General features: G+C 62.8%; 10 protein-coding genes across 10 annotated transcripts; 5 read left to right on the top strand and 5 right to left on the bottom strand.

The window, feature by feature from the left end:
- Positions 1–67: 67 nt before the first annotated feature.
- On the bottom strand, positions 68–1,343 carry C7974DRAFT_457758 (Ribokinase-like protein; the record flags this gene model as incomplete). Its single annotated transcript, XM_046146063.1, has 3 exons — positions 1,155–1,343; positions 528–1,113; positions 68–475 (listed from the first exon to the last, which is right to left on the bottom strand). Exons 1-3 carry the CDS (start codon positions 1,202–1,204, stop codon positions 68–70), a joined length of 1,044 nt encoding a protein of 347 aa, XP_045994421.1. The 5' UTR covers positions 1,205–1,343.
- Positions 1,276–3,453, bottom strand: C7974DRAFT_223699 (RING finger domain-containing protein). The gene is made up of 2 exons (XM_046137217.1): positions 3,135–3,453; positions 1,276–3,090 (listed from the first exon to the last, which is right to left on the bottom strand). The coding sequence occupies exons 1-2, from the start codon at positions 3,296–3,298 to the stop codon at positions 1,377–1,379; spliced, it is 1,878 nt and encodes a 625-aa protein (XP_045994420.1). The 5' UTR covers positions 3,299–3,453; the 3' UTR covers positions 1,276–1,376.
- On the top strand, positions 3,282–3,891 carry C7974DRAFT_398551 (uncharacterized protein). The gene has a single exon (XM_046142331.1). It carries the CDS (start codon positions 3,359–3,361, stop codon positions 3,710–3,712), a length of 354 nt encoding a protein of 117 aa, XP_045994419.1. The 5' UTR covers positions 3,282–3,358; the 3' UTR covers positions 3,713–3,891.
- A 530-nt stretch (positions 3,892–4,421) lies between these two features.
- On the top strand, positions 4,422–7,317 carry C7974DRAFT_223630 (ubiquitin carboxyl-terminal hydrolase-like protein 10). Its single transcript, XM_046137216.1, has 2 exons — positions 4,422–5,788; positions 5,833–7,317. Exons 1-2 carry the CDS (start codon positions 4,517–4,519, stop codon positions 7,141–7,143), a joined length of 2,583 nt encoding a protein of 860 aa, XP_045994418.1. The 5' UTR covers positions 4,422–4,516; the 3' UTR covers positions 7,144–7,317.
- Positions 7,318–7,466: 149 nt separating this feature from the next.
- C7974DRAFT_316146 (Alpha/Beta hydrolase protein) lies at positions 7,467–8,613 on the top strand (the record flags this gene model as incomplete). Its single annotated transcript, XM_046138548.1, has 5 exons — positions 7,467–7,521; positions 7,572–7,655; positions 7,809–8,048; positions 8,128–8,403; positions 8,459–8,613. 5 exons carry the CDS (start codon positions 7,467–7,469, stop codon positions 8,611–8,613), a joined length of 810 nt encoding a protein of 269 aa, XP_045994417.1.
- A 1,649-nt stretch (positions 8,614–10,262) lies between these two features.
- C7974DRAFT_435462 (putative GABA permease) lies at positions 10,263–12,129 on the top strand (the record flags this gene model as incomplete). The annotated part of the gene is made up of 4 exons (XM_046145064.1): positions 10,263–10,337; positions 10,433–10,621; positions 10,810–11,025; positions 11,098–12,129. The coding sequence occupies 4 exons, from the start codon at positions 10,263–10,265 to the stop codon at positions 12,127–12,129; spliced, it is 1,512 nt and encodes a 503-aa protein (XP_045994416.1).
- Positions 12,130–12,826: 697 nt separating this feature from the next.
- Positions 12,827–13,621, top strand: C7974DRAFT_398511 (uncharacterized protein). Its single transcript, XM_046142330.1, has one exon. The coding sequence runs from the start codon at positions 12,876–12,878 to the stop codon at positions 13,560–13,562; it is 687 nt and encodes a 228-aa protein (XP_045994415.1). The 5' UTR covers positions 12,827–12,875; the 3' UTR covers positions 13,563–13,621.
- A 495-nt stretch (positions 13,622–14,116) lies between these two features.
- On the bottom strand, positions 14,117–14,749 carry C7974DRAFT_398510 (uncharacterized protein). The gene has a single exon (XM_046142329.1). It carries the CDS (start codon positions 14,594–14,596, stop codon positions 14,333–14,335), a length of 264 nt encoding a protein of 87 aa, XP_045994414.1. The 5' UTR covers positions 14,597–14,749; the 3' UTR covers positions 14,117–14,332.
- Positions 14,750–14,762: 13 nt separating this feature from the next.
- On the bottom strand, positions 14,763–15,675 carry C7974DRAFT_398509 (uncharacterized protein). The gene is made up of 2 exons (XM_046142328.1): positions 15,356–15,675; positions 14,763–15,309 (listed from the first exon to the last, which is right to left on the bottom strand). Exons 1-2 carry the CDS (start codon positions 15,541–15,543, stop codon positions 15,042–15,044), a joined length of 456 nt encoding a protein of 151 aa, XP_045994413.1. The 5' UTR covers positions 15,544–15,675; the 3' UTR covers positions 14,763–15,041.
- Positions 15,676–15,864: 189 nt separating this feature from the next.
- C7974DRAFT_398508 (P-loop containing nucleoside triphosphate hydrolase protein) lies at positions 15,865–17,469 on the bottom strand. Its single transcript, XM_046142327.1, has 6 exons — positions 16,984–17,469; positions 16,907–16,939; positions 16,805–16,863; positions 16,580–16,760; positions 16,303–16,535; positions 15,865–16,259 (listed from the first exon to the last, which is right to left on the bottom strand). Exons 1-6 carry the CDS (start codon positions 17,011–17,013, stop codon positions 16,193–16,195), a joined length of 603 nt encoding a protein of 200 aa, XP_045994412.1. The 5' UTR covers positions 17,014–17,469; the 3' UTR covers positions 15,865–16,192.
- Positions 17,470–17,758: the final 289 nt, after the last annotated feature.

Below are 17,758 nucleotides of genomic sequence, written 5' to 3'. Positions count from 1 at the left end.
TGAATAAACGCTTGATTGAATATGGATGCCATGTCTTGTCACGAATGCTATGTCTTGTCTCCACGCACTACCGCTCCCCCATCCGCTCCCCCCACTCACCCCCCCGCATCGCCTCCCCCAGCCCCTGGAACCCTTCCTGATACACCTTGCGCCCCGCCAACTCGTTCGCGAACGCGAGCCGCTGGTCGAGGCCCCACGCCGGCTGCTGCACCAGCGCGTACAGCATCCCCGCGATGAACGTATCGCCCGCGCCGACGGTGTCGACGGGCAGCGCGACGGAGCCGACGGGCGCGCGCGGTCGCCAGGCATTCGCAGTGGCGTGGATCGGGCGGTCGTTTGTGCCGTTGCGCAGGGCCTCTGCGCCGTCGGGGCCCCAGGTGCAGATCAGCGTTGCCGTGGGGGCGGTGAGGGGCATCTGGGAGTGCAGGAAGGAGGCGGGCAGGACGGGGAGGCCGTTCGCGGGGTCTCTGAAAGCCTGGGGGCGTCAGTGCTGCTCCCTACTCCCTGGGTTGGGGTTGACGACGCACCTCCGCCCACGCGCGCGAGTAGAACACGACGTCCGCCAGCGGCAGCACGCGCGCCAGTTCCCCCCGCGCCGGGTTCTCGCACTCCAGACTGACGCGCACGCGCCCGTGCCACCCGAACCGCTGCCGCAGCCACTCCATGCAGCCGACCAGCACGCCGCCCCCGCGGCCCTCGAAATGCACCCACACCTCCTCGCTCTGCGCGTGCACCAGCGCCTCCATCTTCTCGACAAACTCCGCCACGGACAGGCCGGGCAGCGGATCGTAGCTTACGCACGTCCGCGAGCCGCGCGCCGCCGACGCGAGCACGTAGCAGCTCGCGGCGCGCGTGTGGCCGCGGCGGTAGAGGTACAGGCGCGTGGACACATCCGGGAGCGAGGCGACGATGCAGTGAGTGTCGTCGGCGGCGGGGTCGGGGAGCGGGGCGAGGAGGAACAGGGCGGTTGTGTAGGAAGAGGTGGCGGGGTTGAGGTTTGCGGCGGGGAGCAGGCGCGAGAGGACTTCGAGGGTGTTGCCGGGGTTGCCGCCGCGGCGGCGGACGACGTTGTCGGCGCGCTGTTTGCTGTCCTCGGGGGGGAAGTGCGGGACCCTGGGGGGTTAGAGGGGGCTGTGAGTGTGAAGGGGCCGTACGAGAGGATGGTGTCGATGTAGACGGTGCCCACGCAGACGATGTACGGCATGGCGGGCTATGATCTGGTGGTAATAGTGTGGAGTGACTGTCGATGTCGCAGCGATTGACCTCCCCTGCTATGATGTCATCGTCACGAGAGGAAGGACCGACCGGGTTGTTGTTTACTTGATTGAGACCTTTCGCGCCGAGCTACTCAGTGAATATCGCTAAATGGCAGTTATCTACGCTCCTCTCCGCACGTTTGTGCTCATGAGTGTGATTTTCTTCTTTTTCTTGCCCTTTCCACCTGCAGGCTTCTTCGCCGACTCTCCCTCCTCAAGCGACATGGCCTGTGCCTGGGCGATCATCTCCTCCTCCTGAAGCAGGTCCTTCTCCCACCCCTGCAGCCAGCCGTCCTCGGCGTCGTGGTCCAGGGCCGCGAGGACAGGAGATGCACCTGCGATAGCTGTAGTGCCCCAGACGGTTCGTGCAGCTGACGGGCTCGTGGACGGTGACGCCAGAGAGGCGAACCCCTCGCCTCGCCGAGCTGGCCAGGGTGGTGAGGTCGATGCGTCTTCGTCGGTGACCGGCTGGCCGTCTGGATTGCTGCCGGACGCCAGAGGTAGGAAGTCCGCGGCAGAGAATCGCTCAGACATGCTGGGCCGCTTCCTCCGCGCCGAGTTGAATTCAGCATACTCGGCCTTCTCCGCTCGCAGCCTCGCCTTCTCTTCACGCCCCTCCTTGTCTTGGTGCTTCTTCCTCCTCTTCTCGATGTCAGTCTTGAAGCGGTCTAGGATTTCAGGCGCCACGGTGTCAGTCCAGTCGCACTCCAAAAAGCTGACCTCGCAGCCGTACGGCAGATGGGCGAGATACTTTGTGCGTTTCCGGAGTTCGTCATCGACGACGTGGCCGGTTGACACATGCTCCACACGGGGAAGGATTGTTGCAGGAAACGACGCGAAGTTCTCGAATGCAGCTTTGAGAATACGGATGTCGAGTGGAGCTAGATAGTAGTGCATGAGCGCCTGGTAGAAGTAGTACTCGGACGGCGTGCGGCTCTGGTCGTGGTGTTGCCGGTTGCGAATCTCAGCGAGCGTTGCCGGCACGCTTGTTCGCGATGTCTGCGAGGACGTGGACATCTTCCTCTGCTTGCTGCCCTCACTGGGCGTGCCAGACTCTGTACCGTCCTGGGCGGAAGGAAAGAACTCGGGTGCATCCTCGCGGAACACAATAGGTGCTCGTTTCGGCTTCGGCTCTGCTGGTTTAAGTGCAGATTCTGGCGGGTTGCCGATTCCTTGGAGCTTCTCCTTCGACTCGTCGATGTTGCGAATGGCCTTCTTCGCCCACTGCACGTTGTCCTCGCCGAACATGACTTCGTCTTCTTCGGCCTGCTGACGCAATTCTGAAATTTCCTTGTTGAACTGTTCCATCATGTAGTCCTCTCCGCCTCGGAGCACCCGTGCATAGTCCATGACCTCTGCAGCAAAGTACCAGGGGATGTCCTCGTCTTTGCCCAGCACTTCAGCGCCATCGCGGGGCATGGCCAGCGTGCTCCCGGCCGAGCGCATCACCAGGCGGAGGACGACATCGCCGCCGTCGCGAGGCGGGTCTCCCTCCTGCCCCACATACCAGCGCACTGGCCGTGTTTCGGCGGCGTAGATGGTGTCGAAACACAGCGGGCACTTTTTCGAACGGGCCCTCTTCACGTGCTGCTGACCCTCGTCTTCAGAGTGCATGTAGCGAATGAGGCAGGGCAGGCAAAAGATATGCCCGCACCTGGCCATCCTCGGCGCTACCGGAGTGCCGAGGCAGATGGGACAAGAAGCGTCCTGCGAGACGGACGAGGCCAAGATCTGGAGGACATTGTTCCAGTCCAGGTGGATGTCGGCGTCGACACGCTGAGCACGGTAATCGCCACGCGGATCGACAATGAAGCGGTAGTTCGCGTGCACGTATCTGTGGGTGTTAATCTTGGTCAGTCTGGCGCATAGACTACATACCTCGCCTTGTCGGAGGCATGGTAGCCGGAGCCAACGCCCCAGGTCGGGGCGCGCCTGTAGGGTCTGGCGTGGTTGCGGTCGTAGTTCTGGGGGCGAGGCGGGAGGTTGAAGTTCATGAGGTGGGTGATGGACGTCTGCCCCTTCCGGTTGCCGTATGGACGCATGGCGAGCTGGGCTGTCAGTGGTGGAGACGGCTGTAGACGGATGTACGTACGGACTCGGCAATGTCATCCTCGTCGGACTGGCGGAACTTCTTGGAGCCCTTGTTCTGCTTCTTGGCCGTCTGGTTGTTGCGCGGCACGGGCGAGTTCTTGAAGGGAATGCTGCCCCGCTGCTGGCCGAAGAAGTTGACGGTGGCGGAGGCGGACTGGCTCTGGGCCGGCGACTGGGGCGCGGCGGGCGCAGAGGCTTTGGAAGACGCGGCGGCCGAGGGGGGGTTCGACGACATGATGCCACCCGCGCGAGGGGCTCTCGATGACGACGGTCCGGCGCAGAGCTCGCTTCACACGGCGACGCTCTTCACACGGCAGACGCTCTCTTTACACGACGACAAAGGAAAGAGCGCACAGCAAGGCTAAGATATACAGTGTGAGGTTGCGGGCACGGTTGTGGGTTGTGGGCTGGGTCCCCCCGAGGGATGGACTGGGAGAGTCACAGAGGTGGCGATCGGGTGGATAGACCAGGGCATCATCGCGGCTGGACCAGCGTCACGTGTTCGGCCGTGTCTGGGCTGCGTGCGGACCTGCGCGCGAGAGCCTCCACTGCAGAGACGTCGTTATTGAGTTCACACATGGCGCCGAGAGCATTGCGCGCCGATGGGCCTGCAGCACTGGCTGGTGGCAGCAGCGTCGTAGCTTTGACCGGGGTGCAGTGCAATAGCCGGCAGATGACTTCATCGACGCACGACCTGGCGAACACCCACGGCGCGGTGCAGTGCGCGGTGTGCGGCGGGCAGGTTCATCGCCTGGGCAGCGCTGTCGACACGCCCGCTGCACGGCCTGCACGGTAATGCAGCCGGCATGGTGTTGCAGGCGGGGCGGCGGTGCGGTCGTCGTTCGCGCAGCATGAACCGTGAAGCGTCCGTGAGTGTGAACCGTCGCACAGACACTTTGCGTGCTCTCTTCACCTCGCCGTCGCCCACAACTCCCACCCGCCGCGCCCACGCCTCCCACTCGCCGCCCACCCCTCGCATCCCGCTCCGCCCATCGCCGGGCAGTCTCGCCTGCGCTCATGCCGTGCTGATACAATGACCGCGAGTCTGGCCCGCCACCCCGCTGTCCCCCGAGCTGTCGCGCGCCCCGTGTCGCAGTGATTCATCGCCCGCGCCGTCCGCTGCCCCGTTGGCCTGGTCGCGCTGCCTGGCCAGCACCCGTCGAGCGCCCATGATGCCCGGCCACCTGCCGCCCGGTGGACCGTTCCACCCGGGTCGCAAGCACGAGCACGCCTACCAGTACTACGCCCCGCCCCCGCAGGCGCACTCGCCCGTCTACCACAACCCCTACGCGCCCTACCACCACCCGCCGCACTATGGCCCGCCGCACGGCTATCCGCCGCAGCTGCCGCAGATGCAGATGCAGCCCATGCAGCAGTGGCACCCCTACCACCCGCCGCCGCAGTACAACATGCCGCCGCGCCCGTTCCAGCCCCAGGCCTCGCCCGTCGTCGTCTCGTCACACCCGCACATGGCCATGGCCCCGGTGAGCCGTTCGCTCGGTCAGACGCCGCCCATTGCCCACTCGCACACCCCGCCGCTGCCCGCCCACACGCCCCAGCGCCCGTCGCCCGTGCTGGCCGACGCGCACCTGCAATATTGCATTCCCCGCTCGCACGATCCAGCCCCGGCCCCGGAGCCAGAGCCTGCGCCCGTCGTCCTGCCCGCCACCTTCACGCCCTTCTACCCGCCGCTGCCCTGGCTGTCCGTGCCCGACGCCGACTTCCCCGCCCGTGCCGCGGGCCGGAGGAGGAGAAAGAGGGGCCCCGTCGCCGCCCAGGAACAGGGCCTGGCGCTGCCGTCGCGCTCGCAGCATGTGCAAGAAGACGTCAAGGCCGAGGAGACGGCAAACGAGCTGGAGTCTGCAGGAGAGCCCGAGGAGTCGCAGGCTTCTACCATTGCTGTGCCGTCTGACGCCGAGGTCGACACCCCCTCCACGTCGCACCCGCCGTCTGAGATCGATGTCCCGCAGCCTGTGACCCCAACGACCGCCCCTGTCCAGAAGCACGCCCGCAACACCACAAAGCCGGCCGTGCCGCTGATTCCCATCAAGCCCGTGCATGCAGCGAGTGCCGCGTCGACAACTCAGAAGTCGGCCAAGTCGCCATCTGCCGAGAAGCCCCAGCCGCAAGCCGCCGAGACTGCCGCAGAGGCCGTGAGCCCTGAGGATGCACCCAAGCCCGCCCCTGCAGCGCCTGCCGTGCCAAAGTCGTGGGCAGAGCTGCTCAGGGCGAAGAACGCCGCAGCTGCTCCACAAGCCCCAGCACAGGCCCAACCGCCAGTCACCTCCAACGGTGTTGCGACCACAAACGGACCAGCGGCGCCCAAGATCAACTCGCTGACCGACGTCCTCACCTCCTACTCTGTTGATGCCGGCAAGAAGGTGTCTTTCATCGAGCCTCGCGGCCTTGTGAACACCGGTAACCTCTGCTACATGAATTCTGTAAGTCTCAGCTCTACGTCCTCCAAACCCGCTAACGTGCGCAGGTCCTCCAAGTACTTCTGTTCTGCGCGCCCTTTTACGACTTCCTCGACCAGACGGCAAAGCGAGCGGTGCACAGCTTCAAGTCTGAGACTCCCCTTGTCGACGCAATGATCATGTTTGTGCGCGACTTCAAGGTCATCGACTCGGCTACTTCGGTTGAGCAGCTTCGCCTGCGTCTGAAGACCGACGAGCTGGAGCAGTACGGAGACCCTCTGACCCCTGAGTACGTCTACGACACCATCAGGCGCCTGCCTCGCTTCGACAACATGAAGCGGGGTTCTCAGGAAGACGCCGAGGAGTTCTTGGGCTTCCTGCTTGCCGGCCTGCACGACGACTGCGCGCTTGTAATCAAAAAGGGCCAGGCGGACAGTGGCACATCGCCATCCGAGCGACCAACATCTTCAGATGGCGGATGGCTTGAGGTCACGGCGAAGCAGAAGACCTCCGTCACACAGTCCTCTGGCGCTGTCGAGGTGGAGACGCCCATCACCAAGATATTCGGCGGCAAGCTCCGCTCCGAGTACAGGAAGGCCGGACAGAAGCCTTCAGTCACCTTCGAGCCCTACCAGCCTCTGCAGCTCGACATTGGTGAACCACACATCAACAACATCTCGGACGCGTTGAAGAACTTGACCCGTCTGGAGACTCTGGACGGCGCTGGAAACGGCCCTCGTGCCTCGACAAAGCAGGTGCACATCGAGACGCTGCCACCAGTCCTGATCCTCCACTTGAAGCGCTTCCACTACGACGAGAAGGGCCCCCAGAAGATCTGGAAGAAGATCGGGTACCCACTGGAACTGGAGATGCCGAAGGAAGTCTTCCCCCAGCACAAGCGCGGAGGCTACCAGGCACAGGGCGGCTTCCCGAAGTACAGGCTCACAGGCGTCGTCTACCACCACGGCAAGAACGCCAGCGGCGGCCACTACACGGTCGACCTCCGCCGACAAGAGGGCCGGGAATGGATCCGGATGGACGACACTGTCATCCGCCGCATCCGCGCCGAAGACGTCGCCGAGGGCGGCGCAGAAGAGGACCCCAAGCTCCTGGCTGCCGCGCTCGAGCAGCATAAGAATGACTCTGGCAAGAGCAAGAACTTCTTTGCTCAGATCGACATTGACGAGGAGGCCGCTGACAAGGGCGGCTGGAACCAGGTCAACGGCACGGAGAAGAAGGACAACACGAAGAAGTGGGCTGGTGTCGTCAACGGCACCGCGACGCCCACCTCAGCCGGAAAGCGCACCCCCCTCCCCAAGGAAAACGTGCGCGACAACAAGGTAGCCTACATTCTGTTCTACCAGCGCATCGAGTCATGAAGGGCGGCCTCGAGCGGAGCACACATGCTCATGATTACACGACCAAAAGTCACTAGCATTGCAGGGCGGGAAAAGCATAGCCACAAGCGCAGCGCCGTGGATGAGGGTCATCGGCGCATCGTGTGGTGCACAAAAGAACTGAGCGCGAGAGCAAGACGCCTCTTGCGCGTCACTGTAGTATGAAGATGTACAATCCACGCGTTTCCCTGTGGTGATGTGGTGCTGTGATGTCTGTGCGCAAACTACCCCTCCACCCCACCTTCATCGCGCTCCGTCGCGACTCCAACTGTCCTGACGACGAAGATCGGTGCGCTGGATTCACAATGCTCATCACAGAGACGTTCAAGGATGTGCCCACCCAGGCGGGCGGCGACATGCGTAGGCGTTGGATTGGAGTGTGTCAGGCACTGTAGCTTACGATTGCATAGGGGTCTTCATCTTCCACCCGACTATCGCGAACTACCCGCACGCGAAGTTTCCCGGCGTCGTCGTGTTCTCGGAGATCTACCAAGGTGTGTTGTAGCATCTGCATTGCCCCTGGGACCTGTCTGCAGAATTAGCCACAAGCAAACACTCGGCGCCACGCCTGTCACAGCTCCTCGAGTCTTGCGCGACGGCTGCTCGACCACCTCTCCACTCCGATATCCTCTAGCTAACAACCCAAGTAACGGGCCCCGTGTCCCGCTTCGCCCGCGCCATCGCTTCGCAGGGCTACATCGTGGCCGCCCCGTCCTCGTACCACGAATTCACCGGCCCGGAGGCACTCGCGTACGACGGCCCAGGCACCGACGCCGGCAACGAGTGGAAAGTCGCCAAGAAAGTATCCTCGTACGACGAAGACGCCACACTCGCCGTCGACCTGCTGCTCAGCCTGCCGACGTGCACCGGCCGCATCGGCGCCACGGGTACGTTCTGTCTCTTCGACTTGCGCTTAGGGGCTGCCCCTGTGGGTTCTAGGAGTTTACGGGCTGATTCAATGGCTAGGCATGTGCCTGGGCGGACACCTCGCGTACCGGTGCGCGCTGGACCCGCGCGTCGCCGCCGCGGTGTGCTATTTCGCGACCGACGTGCACAGCGCGACGCTCGGGGCGGGCAAGAGCGACGACTCGCTCAAGCGCGCGCGCGACATCAAGGGCGAGCTGGTTATGATTTTCGGCAAGATGGACAACCACGTGCCGCCCGAGGGGCGCGATTTGATCCGCAAGACGCTGCACGAGGCGGGCGTGACGTTTAGTTTCTACGAGCCGGCGTGGGCGCAGCGTGGGTTCTTCCTTCGCCGTCGAGGAGAGGCGATGTGTGTGCTAATGGTCTGCAGATGCGTTTATCCGCGACGAGCTCAGTAAGGGACGCTATGACGCGGCGCTGTCGGGGGTGTGCTTTGAGATGCTGAAGGAGCTGTTTGGGCGCACGCTGAGGTCAGATTTGGGGCCAAGGAGCGGCGGGGAGGTGGAGATTGAGGATGTTTGCTGAGGTATGGAATTGGCGATGCGCATACTGATTTAGGTAGCGCGCGAGGCAGGTAATGAGAGAAGTAGACGACTACATTCACAGCATTCTGATCAGGAGCGAGTATGCTGATCAATAGACTGTGTTGCTGTTGGCCCAGTCCGACCACTGAGGCTGACAGATCATAAGTCCACTCGGAACAGTACTTTTACAATCCGAACAGTCAGACCCATCAGCTACCACAGTCTGTACTGCGACAACAGACACATCACAGCAGCTACGTCACAGCAACCCTCAACACACGCAACACTCATTCAAAATCTGTCCTCGCTGTTGAAAGCCACCCAACCAGCGCTTCTCCTACTGCTCAACAGTCTGCACTTGATTACTGATTTTCGAAGCATGCGGAATACCACAAGCACGGTACGTACATGCACCAGGCAGACTGTCCCATGGTACTGACTCGAAGCAGCATCGTGAGTGGCCAGTCTCCACGTTGTTGCCCTGCAGCATGTGATGCTAGATATCCCAGGCTGATCAGGGACGACAATCGCATCTAGTGCGGCTTTGTCGAAGATTGGAGCATATCCGGACCAAGGACAGTGTAGACACTAAGTCTGCGATGACGAAACTCCAGCCACAGCCCCTGCATGAGTAAGTTGTACGCTTTGCGGTCGACACTCGTTGACGACCAGATGGGAGGTCACATGACCACGCCGACACGTCTTCCCATTGATTCTACCTCAATTCAAGCAACTGTCAACAGCGTCGTATTGACCATGAGCATGCGGTAAACTCAACCTCACATCCCTTTCGAAGCCACCGCGTAGGCCCGATTCACATTCCAAGCTTTCCCGCGTACCAGAACCGCCAGCATCCAGCATGAGCCATGCCCGGCATTCAACACCGAACCAAATCCGCAACCGTCCCAACGTGAAGGCGCCGGGACCCGTCATGCTGTCATACCCCACGGGATCTCGCACAATAGCTACACCAACCCTCGGCGTATTCACACCTCAAGCCAGCACCCCCCGCCGCAACGCACAACGAACAACGAACAAGGAACAAAACCAATGCGTCCACCTCAAGCGACGCGCCAGCCCTGAAGCCCCCATTGGCCCCCGCTCGCCGATAACAAACCCGCGTGAACGCGATCGCCCTTTGTTCAGCCCTTACTCAGCGGCCCTCGACCGATCAGCCGCGCCGCCACCCTCGCGTGCCCACGCGCATTCCGCGCAACAGCAGGACAAGAAGCAGCGCGCCCGCTGTGCGCTCGCGCACCATGCGCCGAACAAAGCATGGCTGCGCACTCCAGTTTTCCCTCTGTTGGTCTGTCCAAGGTGGACCGGGTGTGCGAGCCCGGGGTGTCTGTGTGTGAGCACGAGATATCTACGTCTGAACCCAGGATATCTATGTCTGAGCGCGAGATATGTACGACTGAGCCCAGGGTGTCTACGTCTACCCCCCGAATACCAGACCCCCGGTTCTCCGACTCTCCAACCTCGCACTCGCCCTTCGACGACACCGACGGCACGCGCAACGACAGCTTCCCCGGCCTCGCGCCCGAGTTCCCCAAGCGCTCCAAGACACTGCATCGCTTCCACAGCAACGCGTCGCGGGAGATTGCGCTGGTGGATTTCCTCAACGACGGTGCGCCCGAGGGCAGGGTGCGGATGGCGTCGCGCGACGAGCCGACGGCATGGGACAGGAAGGATATGGACCGCATGGGGAAGCGGCAGGAACTCAAGGTGAGACCTTTACACGCTGTGGACATGCTCTGGCCAGACACCAGAATCCCCCTACCCCCCTATCCACGCATCGAGACCCGCTAACACCGCACCAGCGCGCGTACCGCCCCCTCTCGGCGCTCAGCTTCGCAATTGTGCTGACGGCGATCTGGGAGTACCTGATGATTGCGTGCACGCAGGGGCTGGCGCTCGGCGGGCTGGCGGGCATGTTCTGGAGCTATGTGTGGACGTTTGTGGGGTTTACGTTTGTCGAGATGAGTCTGGCGGAGATGGCGAGTATGTGCGTATGCCCTGGGATGTGATGGACCCCTGACCCTACACTGCCCTCACTGCCCTCACTGCCCTCACTGCCCTACGAGAGTGGGAACTGCCCCGATACACTCCCCACGCACACCGAGACCATGCTGACATGTACAAGGGCACCCACGGTACGTCGCGCCAGCGTTGTGAGCACTCGCACTAACACCCCCAGTCCGGCGGCCAGTACCACTGGGTCTCTGAGTTTGCGCCCGCGCGCTACCAGCGCTTTTTGTCGTACGTCGTGGGCTGGATGTCGACGCTGTCGTGGCAGGCGGGCAATGCGGCGGATTGCTTTCTGACGGGGACGATGGCGCAGGCGCTGATCGTGGTGAACAATCCTGCCTACACGCCGCGGCGGTGGGAGGGGACGTTGTTTGTGTTCGCGATGGTTTGTAGCTCCTCTCCCCCTTTATATCTCGAACTGTCCGAGTCGTGTTGTCCCAGGCACTGACACGCCCAGGTCTTCATCGTCTACATCGCCAACATCTACGGCTCCGCGCTCTGGCCGCGCCTCCAAAACGCCCTCATGGTGCTGCACATCCTCGCCTTCCTCGCCGTCGTAACCACCCTGTGGTGCCTGGCCCCGCACCGCACCGCCGCCGACGTCTTCACCGCCTTCACCCCCACCGCCGACTGGTCCTCGCTCCCACTCTCCCTGCTCGTCGGCCAGATCAGCGCCATCTACGCGCTCCTCGGCTCCGACGCCACCGCGCACATGGCTGAAGAAGTCCGCGACGCGAGCCGCTACGTCCCGCTCTCCCTCTTCTGGTCGTACGCGCTCAACTCCCTGCTCGCCATCGTCTTCCTCATCGCGTTCCTCTTCGCCATCGACGACGTGCCCGCCGCCGTGACCCACGAGAGCGGCTACCCCTTCCTATACGTGTTCACGCGCGTGCTGTCGCCCGCGGGCGTCAACGCCTTAACCCTCATCGTACTCCTGCTCGTGTCCGCCGCGAACGTCAACTTCGGCGCCAGCACCGCCCGCCAGACGTTCGCGTTCGCGCGCGACAACGGCCTGCCCTTTGCATCCTGGATCGCGCACGTCGACCCCCGCCGCGGGATCCCCGCCAACGCCGTCCTGCTCTCCTCCGTCGCCGCCGCGCTGCTCGCGCTCATCAACATCGGCTCCACGACCGCATTCGAGGCCATCGTCAGCCTACAAGTCGTGAGCCTGATGTTCACGTACGCCGTCTCCCTATCGTGTATCCTGCACCGCCGGCTGACCGCGCCCGAGACGCTGCCGTCGGCGCGCTGGAGCCTGGGGCGCTGGGGCGTGGGCGTGAATGTGGTGGGGTTGGGGTACGTGTGTTTTGCGTGTTTCTGGGCGTTTTGGCCGACGTATGCGCGGGTTGATGCGGAGAATTTTAATTGGGCGGTTGTGCTGTTCGGTGCGGTGTTTGTCGGGTGCTTGGTTATGTATGCGGTGCAGGGGCGGAGGGTGTATGTTGGGCCGGTGAAGGAGGTGCGGCGGTTGAGTGGGGAGACGATGTAGACGAGGAGATGAGTAATGAAGTAGATGCTTTAGATAATTCAGACGACTAGACTCAGACATTGGTGTTTCCATACTATACCATACCTCACTTCGCACCTCACTTTCTTCACACTCACACTCCCATTCCCCATTCCACACCTCAACACCAAACACCACTACCCCCCCCCCCCCCCCCCCCCTCCTGAATGATTTTCTTTTCCTCAAGAGCCAAACCCCCGCACCCCGCCCCCAATCCAGCGCACCGCGTGCCCACGCCATCACGTGCCATCCAGCCCATCCAGCGCCATCACGTGCCCACCCCCTCGATCCCTTTGTTCTCGCTCTTTGTCCCACGCCGGAAGCGTCCTTATCTCTCGCATCCCTATTTGCTAGGCATTTGCATGCGTCACAAAGCGCCCTCCCACCATACAGCCATACAGCGTACTGTAGATAGTGGAACGTAGATAGTGGAAGTATGGACAAGTGGCCACCATCCAGCGTCGCCATGGATAGTGGAAGGTGGACAGTGGACACTAGAAGATGGACAGTGGATGCATGGAGTATGGACATCGAGTATATCCGTGTGCAAAGCGCCCACGCTCGTCCCTCGTGCCGCTTGATACATAGTAGGAAGTCTGGGTGGCAGCCGGTACTGTATCGCCGCGGGAACCCTCAGAGAACTCTCAGGGAACCTGTGGCGGGAAGCGTACCCCCTCCCCCTCCCCAGCCCATCCCCAGCCCAGCCCAGCCTTCGCAGTAGGTACTGAATGAAGCCGCGCTTACCCAACCCAGCTCCATCTACTGCTATCACCGCCCGCGCTTGGTGTCGCGCGCTACGGGTATGCGGCAGCAGAAGACCAAGGGCCGCCGGATCGGGCAAGTGGTGGGCGGGTTGTTCGCGTCCGGGGGTGTGGTGCTCGAGTGCCCTTGCTCGATTGCCCTTGCTACACTGGCGTGGTGTTCTGGTGTCGGTCTTTGTGCGGCTGGTGTGGGCTTGCAGGTGGGCTCGTGTATTGAGCTGCTTTGAGACTACCGGTGCTGTGGGTGTGGTGTGCTGTGGTGGGTATATCGCGCTGTTGGTATATCGCGCTGTTGGTATATCCGTGCTCCTGTGGTTTATCGAACGGTGTTGTTGGACTGTTGCTGGACCTGTTGCTGGACCTGTTGCTGGACCTGTTGTTAAACTGTTATATTGGTGTTGTACTGTGGTCGTACTGTGGTCATACTCGAGACCACACTGCCGCCACACTTCACCGGCACCGCAGACGCCGCGGTTGGGACGCGACGTCACGCCGCCAATCCGCACGCTACCTCGACGAGAACGGAGAGAAAGACAGCTCGACATTCGCCGTTCGACGCTCGACATAACGCTCCTCGGCGCAACCACCCACCGCCCGACGCGCCGCACACACACTCACGCTGCCACCCACCCACCGCCATGGCCGCCTCAATAGCCTCCTCCATGGCCGCCTCCCTAACCCTCCACGCCTCCACCCACGCACCCCCCCCAACCGCCCCGCCAACCCTCCGCCCCCCCCTCACGCACGTAACCCCCACCGACCAAACGGGCATAATCGCCATCCTCTCCGGTTTCACCCTCGGCCTGCTGCTCCTCAGCATCCCCGTGCGGCTGTACGCGCGCCGCGCGGCGTCGCTGCAGCGCTGCGACGACGGCGCGTTCTACACGGCTGTGCTGCTTGGGTTGGGCGAGGTGGGGACGACGTTGTGGCTTGTGTCGCAAGGGCTGGGGAAGGATCCAGATCTGCTCTCACAGGGGGGTGGAGGCGGCGTAGGTGGAGGCGGCGGAGGTGCAGGCAACGAAGGGATAGTGCGGCGCGGCGTGGTGGCCACGGGCGCGCTGTACGTCGGCGTGCTGTGTCTGAGTAAGGTGAGCTGCGGGCTGATGTATGTCTGGCTGACGCCTTTTGCGGGGCAGAAGAGGGGGGCGATGGGGCTGGTGTGGGCGGCGGCGGTGTGGGGGGGGATTGGGGTTGTGGTTGAGGCGGTGGGGTGTCAGGGGTTTGGAGGGGGGGGGAGGGGGGTGTAAGGGATATGTGGGTTGCCTTTTTCTTTTCTCTTCGCTTTTCGTCTCTTCGATTCGCTTTTCGTCTCCTCGATTCGCTTTTCGTCTCTTCGGTTTGATTTGCTTTGCTTTACTTTGCTTCGCTTTGCTTCGCTGCGCTTCTCTTCGCCGTGCGCTCAGTGTTGTATCCAAGACCACCAGCTAACAACCCCAGCGCGCCCGCTGGATCTGGATCGCCGTCTCCGACGCGCTCCTCGAAGCCGCGCTGGTCGGCGCCAGCATCCACATGGTGTACTCGCGCAGCATGAGCGCGCGGGCGAAATACACCGTCGTCGGCGCCTTCGCGTACCGGATCCCGAACATCGTCATCACGCTCGTGCGACTCGTATTCATCTGTGTCAGCGACGCGGCGCCCACGCCCGCGATCCACATTGCGCGCGTCCAGGGCGCGACGCAGCTCGCCATCGGCTACACGGTGGTGTCGTGCGTGATTCCGTATCTCAGGCCGCTGATGCAGAGCTATGAGGACGATGGGCGGAGGGATAGCGGGGAGGCGACGTTTAAGCTGAGTGATCGCAGCAAGGGGTCTGGGTCGGCGGATCTGGGGGTGGGGAAGGGGAAGGGGAAGGCCGTGGGGCTGGATTTCAGTGATATGGGGACGTTGATTGGGCCGGAGAGGCCGGGGTTCGTGCGGTTGAAGTCGCGGGAGGCGCTGCATGTTGTGTGACAGTACTGTGGCGCAGGAGTCAGTTTGTAGACGCATCAATAGATCACTGGTTTCCAAGATGTTGAGACGTCGGCCACGGTGAGGGTGCAAGACTATTCTTAGCAGTTCAGGTGCTTTCTCTAACAGTTCAGATGCTCATCTTAGCGGTATTCCGATGCTTATATTACACTTGCAGCTACATCCCTAGTACTGCCCAGCAGCCGCCTGGCACGCCTTGAGCTGATCAAGGTACCACCCGCAGATAGTCAGACTGCCCTGGTTCTCGTCCATGCAGGTGCGGAACTGGGTGACGTTCTGGGCGCAAGGCCCGGCCTGCGCCTGCGCCGACGTGTTGACCTGGTGCTGCTGCTGGAACTCGGCGCTCTGGGGCGCGGCCTCGGCGGGCGCGCTGCTGCCGCCCGAGAACCACCCGCCGACCGCGTGGCCGATCGAGGATCCGACTGCGACACCGCTGGGGCGTGTTAGTGGAGGACTGGGAATGGGAGATGGAGACGTACGCGGCGGTCGAGGCCATCTGGCCGAAGAGACCGGGGCCCTGGGGGGCGGCCGCAGGAGGGGCGGCGGCAGGAGCTTGCGCGGGCGCGGCGGCGGTGGAGTGCTGGCGGGCGGGTGCTGGCTGGGGCTTTGCGGCCGGGACGGTGGGCCTGGGGCGGACAGGCGCGGCTCCTCCACGTTGACGAGGCATGATGTTGATGGGTGAGGGTGATGTGAGGGTGATGTGAGAGGTAGTCGAGTGATTGAGCGTAGGTGTTGGTGGTGTCGGCAGAGGCAATTGTCCGAGGTCTTGACCTTCTCGAATAATCTAACCCGCGCGGAGCATTTAGCGTAACGCGCTTTACAGCTCTGTGATTGGCTGCACATCGGCACATCGCAACATCTTCACTAGGCAGCAGAATTCGGAATTGAGTTACTAAATTAATGAAGGTTAAATCAGTCGAGACACTAGATCAATCAAGCTTCACAGTCACATCGATAGCTTGGAATGGCAATTACGCACGGCAGCACATCAAAACCAATACGTGATATTCAGAAGACAAGGGTCTATCGTAAATGCTAATTTCAGATCCGCAGGCCACGGCGCCAAAGAAAGGAATGCAGCAAAAAACGTCGTAAGCGTGGCTGCCCTGTCCGAATCGCCGCACGCGAGGTATGCAAGATGCTATCAAGCAGATGCCGATGTAGAGGGTATGAGGAAACAGCACCGGCGATGCTCGCCGTGGGAGTGTGCTGGGTAGGGTGAATGGTCGTCTCGGGCCGGCGCTGGGCGGGGACGCATTATATTCAAGCTCCCGGATGTCCGCCGCACCAGGGCCCGCCGGCCGCTGCGTGCGCGCTTATAAGACGGTGCACTTGCTCTTCTTCTTCTGCTGCGACTGCTGGGGGCGCGGGCTGAGGACGGCGCTGCTGCTGTTAGCTTCGCGGCGAGTGCACGTGATGTACGCACCGGATGGCCTCGTCGAAGACGCTCTTGAGGTTGCGCTGTGTCAGGGCCGAGCACTCAAGGTACTTCTGCGCCTTGATCTCCTTGGCGACCATGACGGCCTGCTCATACTGGATGGGCGCCATCTTCTTCTGGCGCAGCGACTCCTTGGTGCCCTCGTCGTCTCGCAGATCGAGCTTCGTGCCGACCAGGATGATGGGCACGCCCGGCGCGTGGTGGTCGATCTCGGGGTACCACTGGGCGGGTCAGCGGGGCTGCGTCGGGCACGCAGCGCACCTACCTTGGCCTTGACGTTGTCGAACGACGGCGGGCTGACAATGGAGAAGCAGATCAGGAACACGTCCGTCTGCGGGTACGACAGCGGCCGCAGACGGTCGTAGTCCTCCTGGCCGGCGGTATCCCACAGGCCGAGGCTGATGGGCTTGCCGTCAACCATGACATTCGCCGAGTAGTTGTCGAAGCTGGGCGGTTAGCGCGCGGCGGCAGCGACAGGCGGCGCACTTACACAGTCGGGATGTACTCGCCGGGGAAGGCGTTCGTTGTGTAGGAAATGAGAAGACATGTCTGCGCCGTCAGCGTGGCCCACGCATGGGACTCCAGCACTCACCTTGCCCACGGCACCGTCGCCGGTCACGACACACTGTCGGCGTCAGTCAGGTCAGCACAGCAGGCGGGCGCGCGCACCTTCAGGGATTGGGTCGCGGGAGCGGCCATTGTGTACGGTTGTATTAGCGACGCGTCGTCGGATTAGGGTCGTGGATCGGTGCGGAGCCCTGTCGGCGGCGGCTCTGGGGCGGCGAGCAGGGAGCGGCTGGGCGAGGCGGGGCGGCGAGATGGCGGTCGAGCAGTGCAGCGTGCAGTCGCTTTGCTTTTGCGTCTGCGAGGGCGCGGGAGCTATCAGGTAGGGGGGCGTCTGCGCTTGGCGGCGGCGGGTTGAGCTTGCAGCAGCGCGAGTCGATGGTGGGCCGCAGCGCGCGGGGGTCGGTCGAGTCGTGGCCGGGCGGTGGTCCAGTCGCGGGTCGCTTGAGCGGTATCGCGTGGAGGCAGAATCGGCTGTAGAAGCGGCGGCGGGTCACAGAGAGGGATGCAGCAGATGCAGTGCAGCAGACAGAACAGACAGAGCAGAGCAGCCAGGGGCGCGCGTGCTTTTGGGCAGTTGCGCCCTCACACGTCAAACAGGCCTGCGACACCACCCACGACTCTCACCTCGCCCACACGGCCACCACGGCCACCATGCTCTGCGACGCCTGATAGGCACGTCGCACGCGCCGCCCGCGTCCCCATCCGCCGCCCGCTTGCAGCACCATGGCCGAACCGCACCGTGTGGTGACGGCATGTTGCGCTGTATGGCCTGCGCCGCTGCATACCGCTCTTTGCTGCCCGCTGCAGCCCAGCCACAGCGCTGCACTTGACACACCCAGTGCTGCTGGCCGTGACTGGTGGGCCCAGCGGCCGCCGT

This window comes from Boeremia exigua (assembly GCF_020726555.1).
Source record: "Boeremia exigua strain MPI-SDFR-AT-0100 chromosome Unknown C7974scaffold_9, whole genome shotgun sequence".
Taxonomy (NCBI): Eukaryota; Fungi; Ascomycota; class Dothideomycetes; order Pleosporales; family Didymellaceae; genus Boeremia; species Boeremia exigua.
This window is presented reverse-complemented; position numbering and strand designations above follow the sequence as displayed.

Bases quoted from the DNA above. Each gene is read 5' to 3' on its own strand.
- C7974DRAFT_223699 (XM_046137217.1), bottom strand. From the start codon at position 3,298: ATGCGTCCATACGGCAACCGGAAGGGGCAGACGTCCATCACCCACCTC. The intron at 3,091-3,134 runs GTATGTAGTCTA...TAACACCCACAG, and splicing joins CATGCCTCCGACAAGGCGAG to ATACGTGCACGCGAACTACC.
- C7974DRAFT_398551 (XM_046142331.1), top strand. From the start codon at position 3,359: ATGTCATCCTCGTCGGACTGGCGGAACTTCTTGGAGCCCTTGTTCTGC.
- C7974DRAFT_223630 (XM_046137216.1), top strand. From the start codon at position 4,517: ATGATGCCCGGCCACCTGCCGCCCGGTGGACCGTTCCACCCGGGTCGC. The intron at 5,789-5,832 runs GTAAGTCTCAGC...TAACGTGCGCAG, and splicing joins ACCTCTGCTACATGAATTCT to GTCCTCCAAGTACTTCTGTT.
- C7974DRAFT_398511 (XM_046142330.1), top strand. From the start codon at position 12,876: ATGAAGCCGCGCTTACCCAACCCAGCTCCATCTACTGCTATCACCGCC.
- C7974DRAFT_398510 (XM_046142329.1), bottom strand. From the start codon at position 14,596: ATGGCGAGCTGCGTCGCGCCCTGGACGCGCGCAATGTGGATCGCGGGC.
- C7974DRAFT_398509 (XM_046142328.1), bottom strand. From the start codon at position 15,543: ATGCCTCGTCAACGTGGAGGAGCCGCGCCTGTCCGCCCCAGGCCCACC. The intron at 15,310-15,355 runs GTACGTCTCCAT...AACACGCCCCAG, and splicing joins CAGATGGCCTCGACCGCCGC to CGGTGTCGCAGTCGGATCCT.
- C7974DRAFT_398508 (XM_046142327.1), bottom strand. From the start codon at position 17,013: ATGGCCGCTCCCGCGACCCAATCCCTGAAG. The intron at 16,864-16,906 runs GTGAGTGCTGGA...CTGACGGCGCAG, and splicing joins GCGACGGTGCCGTGGGCAAG to ACATGTCTTCTCATTTCCTA. The intron at 16,536-16,579 runs GTAGGTGCGCTG...TGACCCGCCCAG, and splicing joins TCGACAACGTCAAGGCCAAG to TGGTACCCCGAGATCGACCA.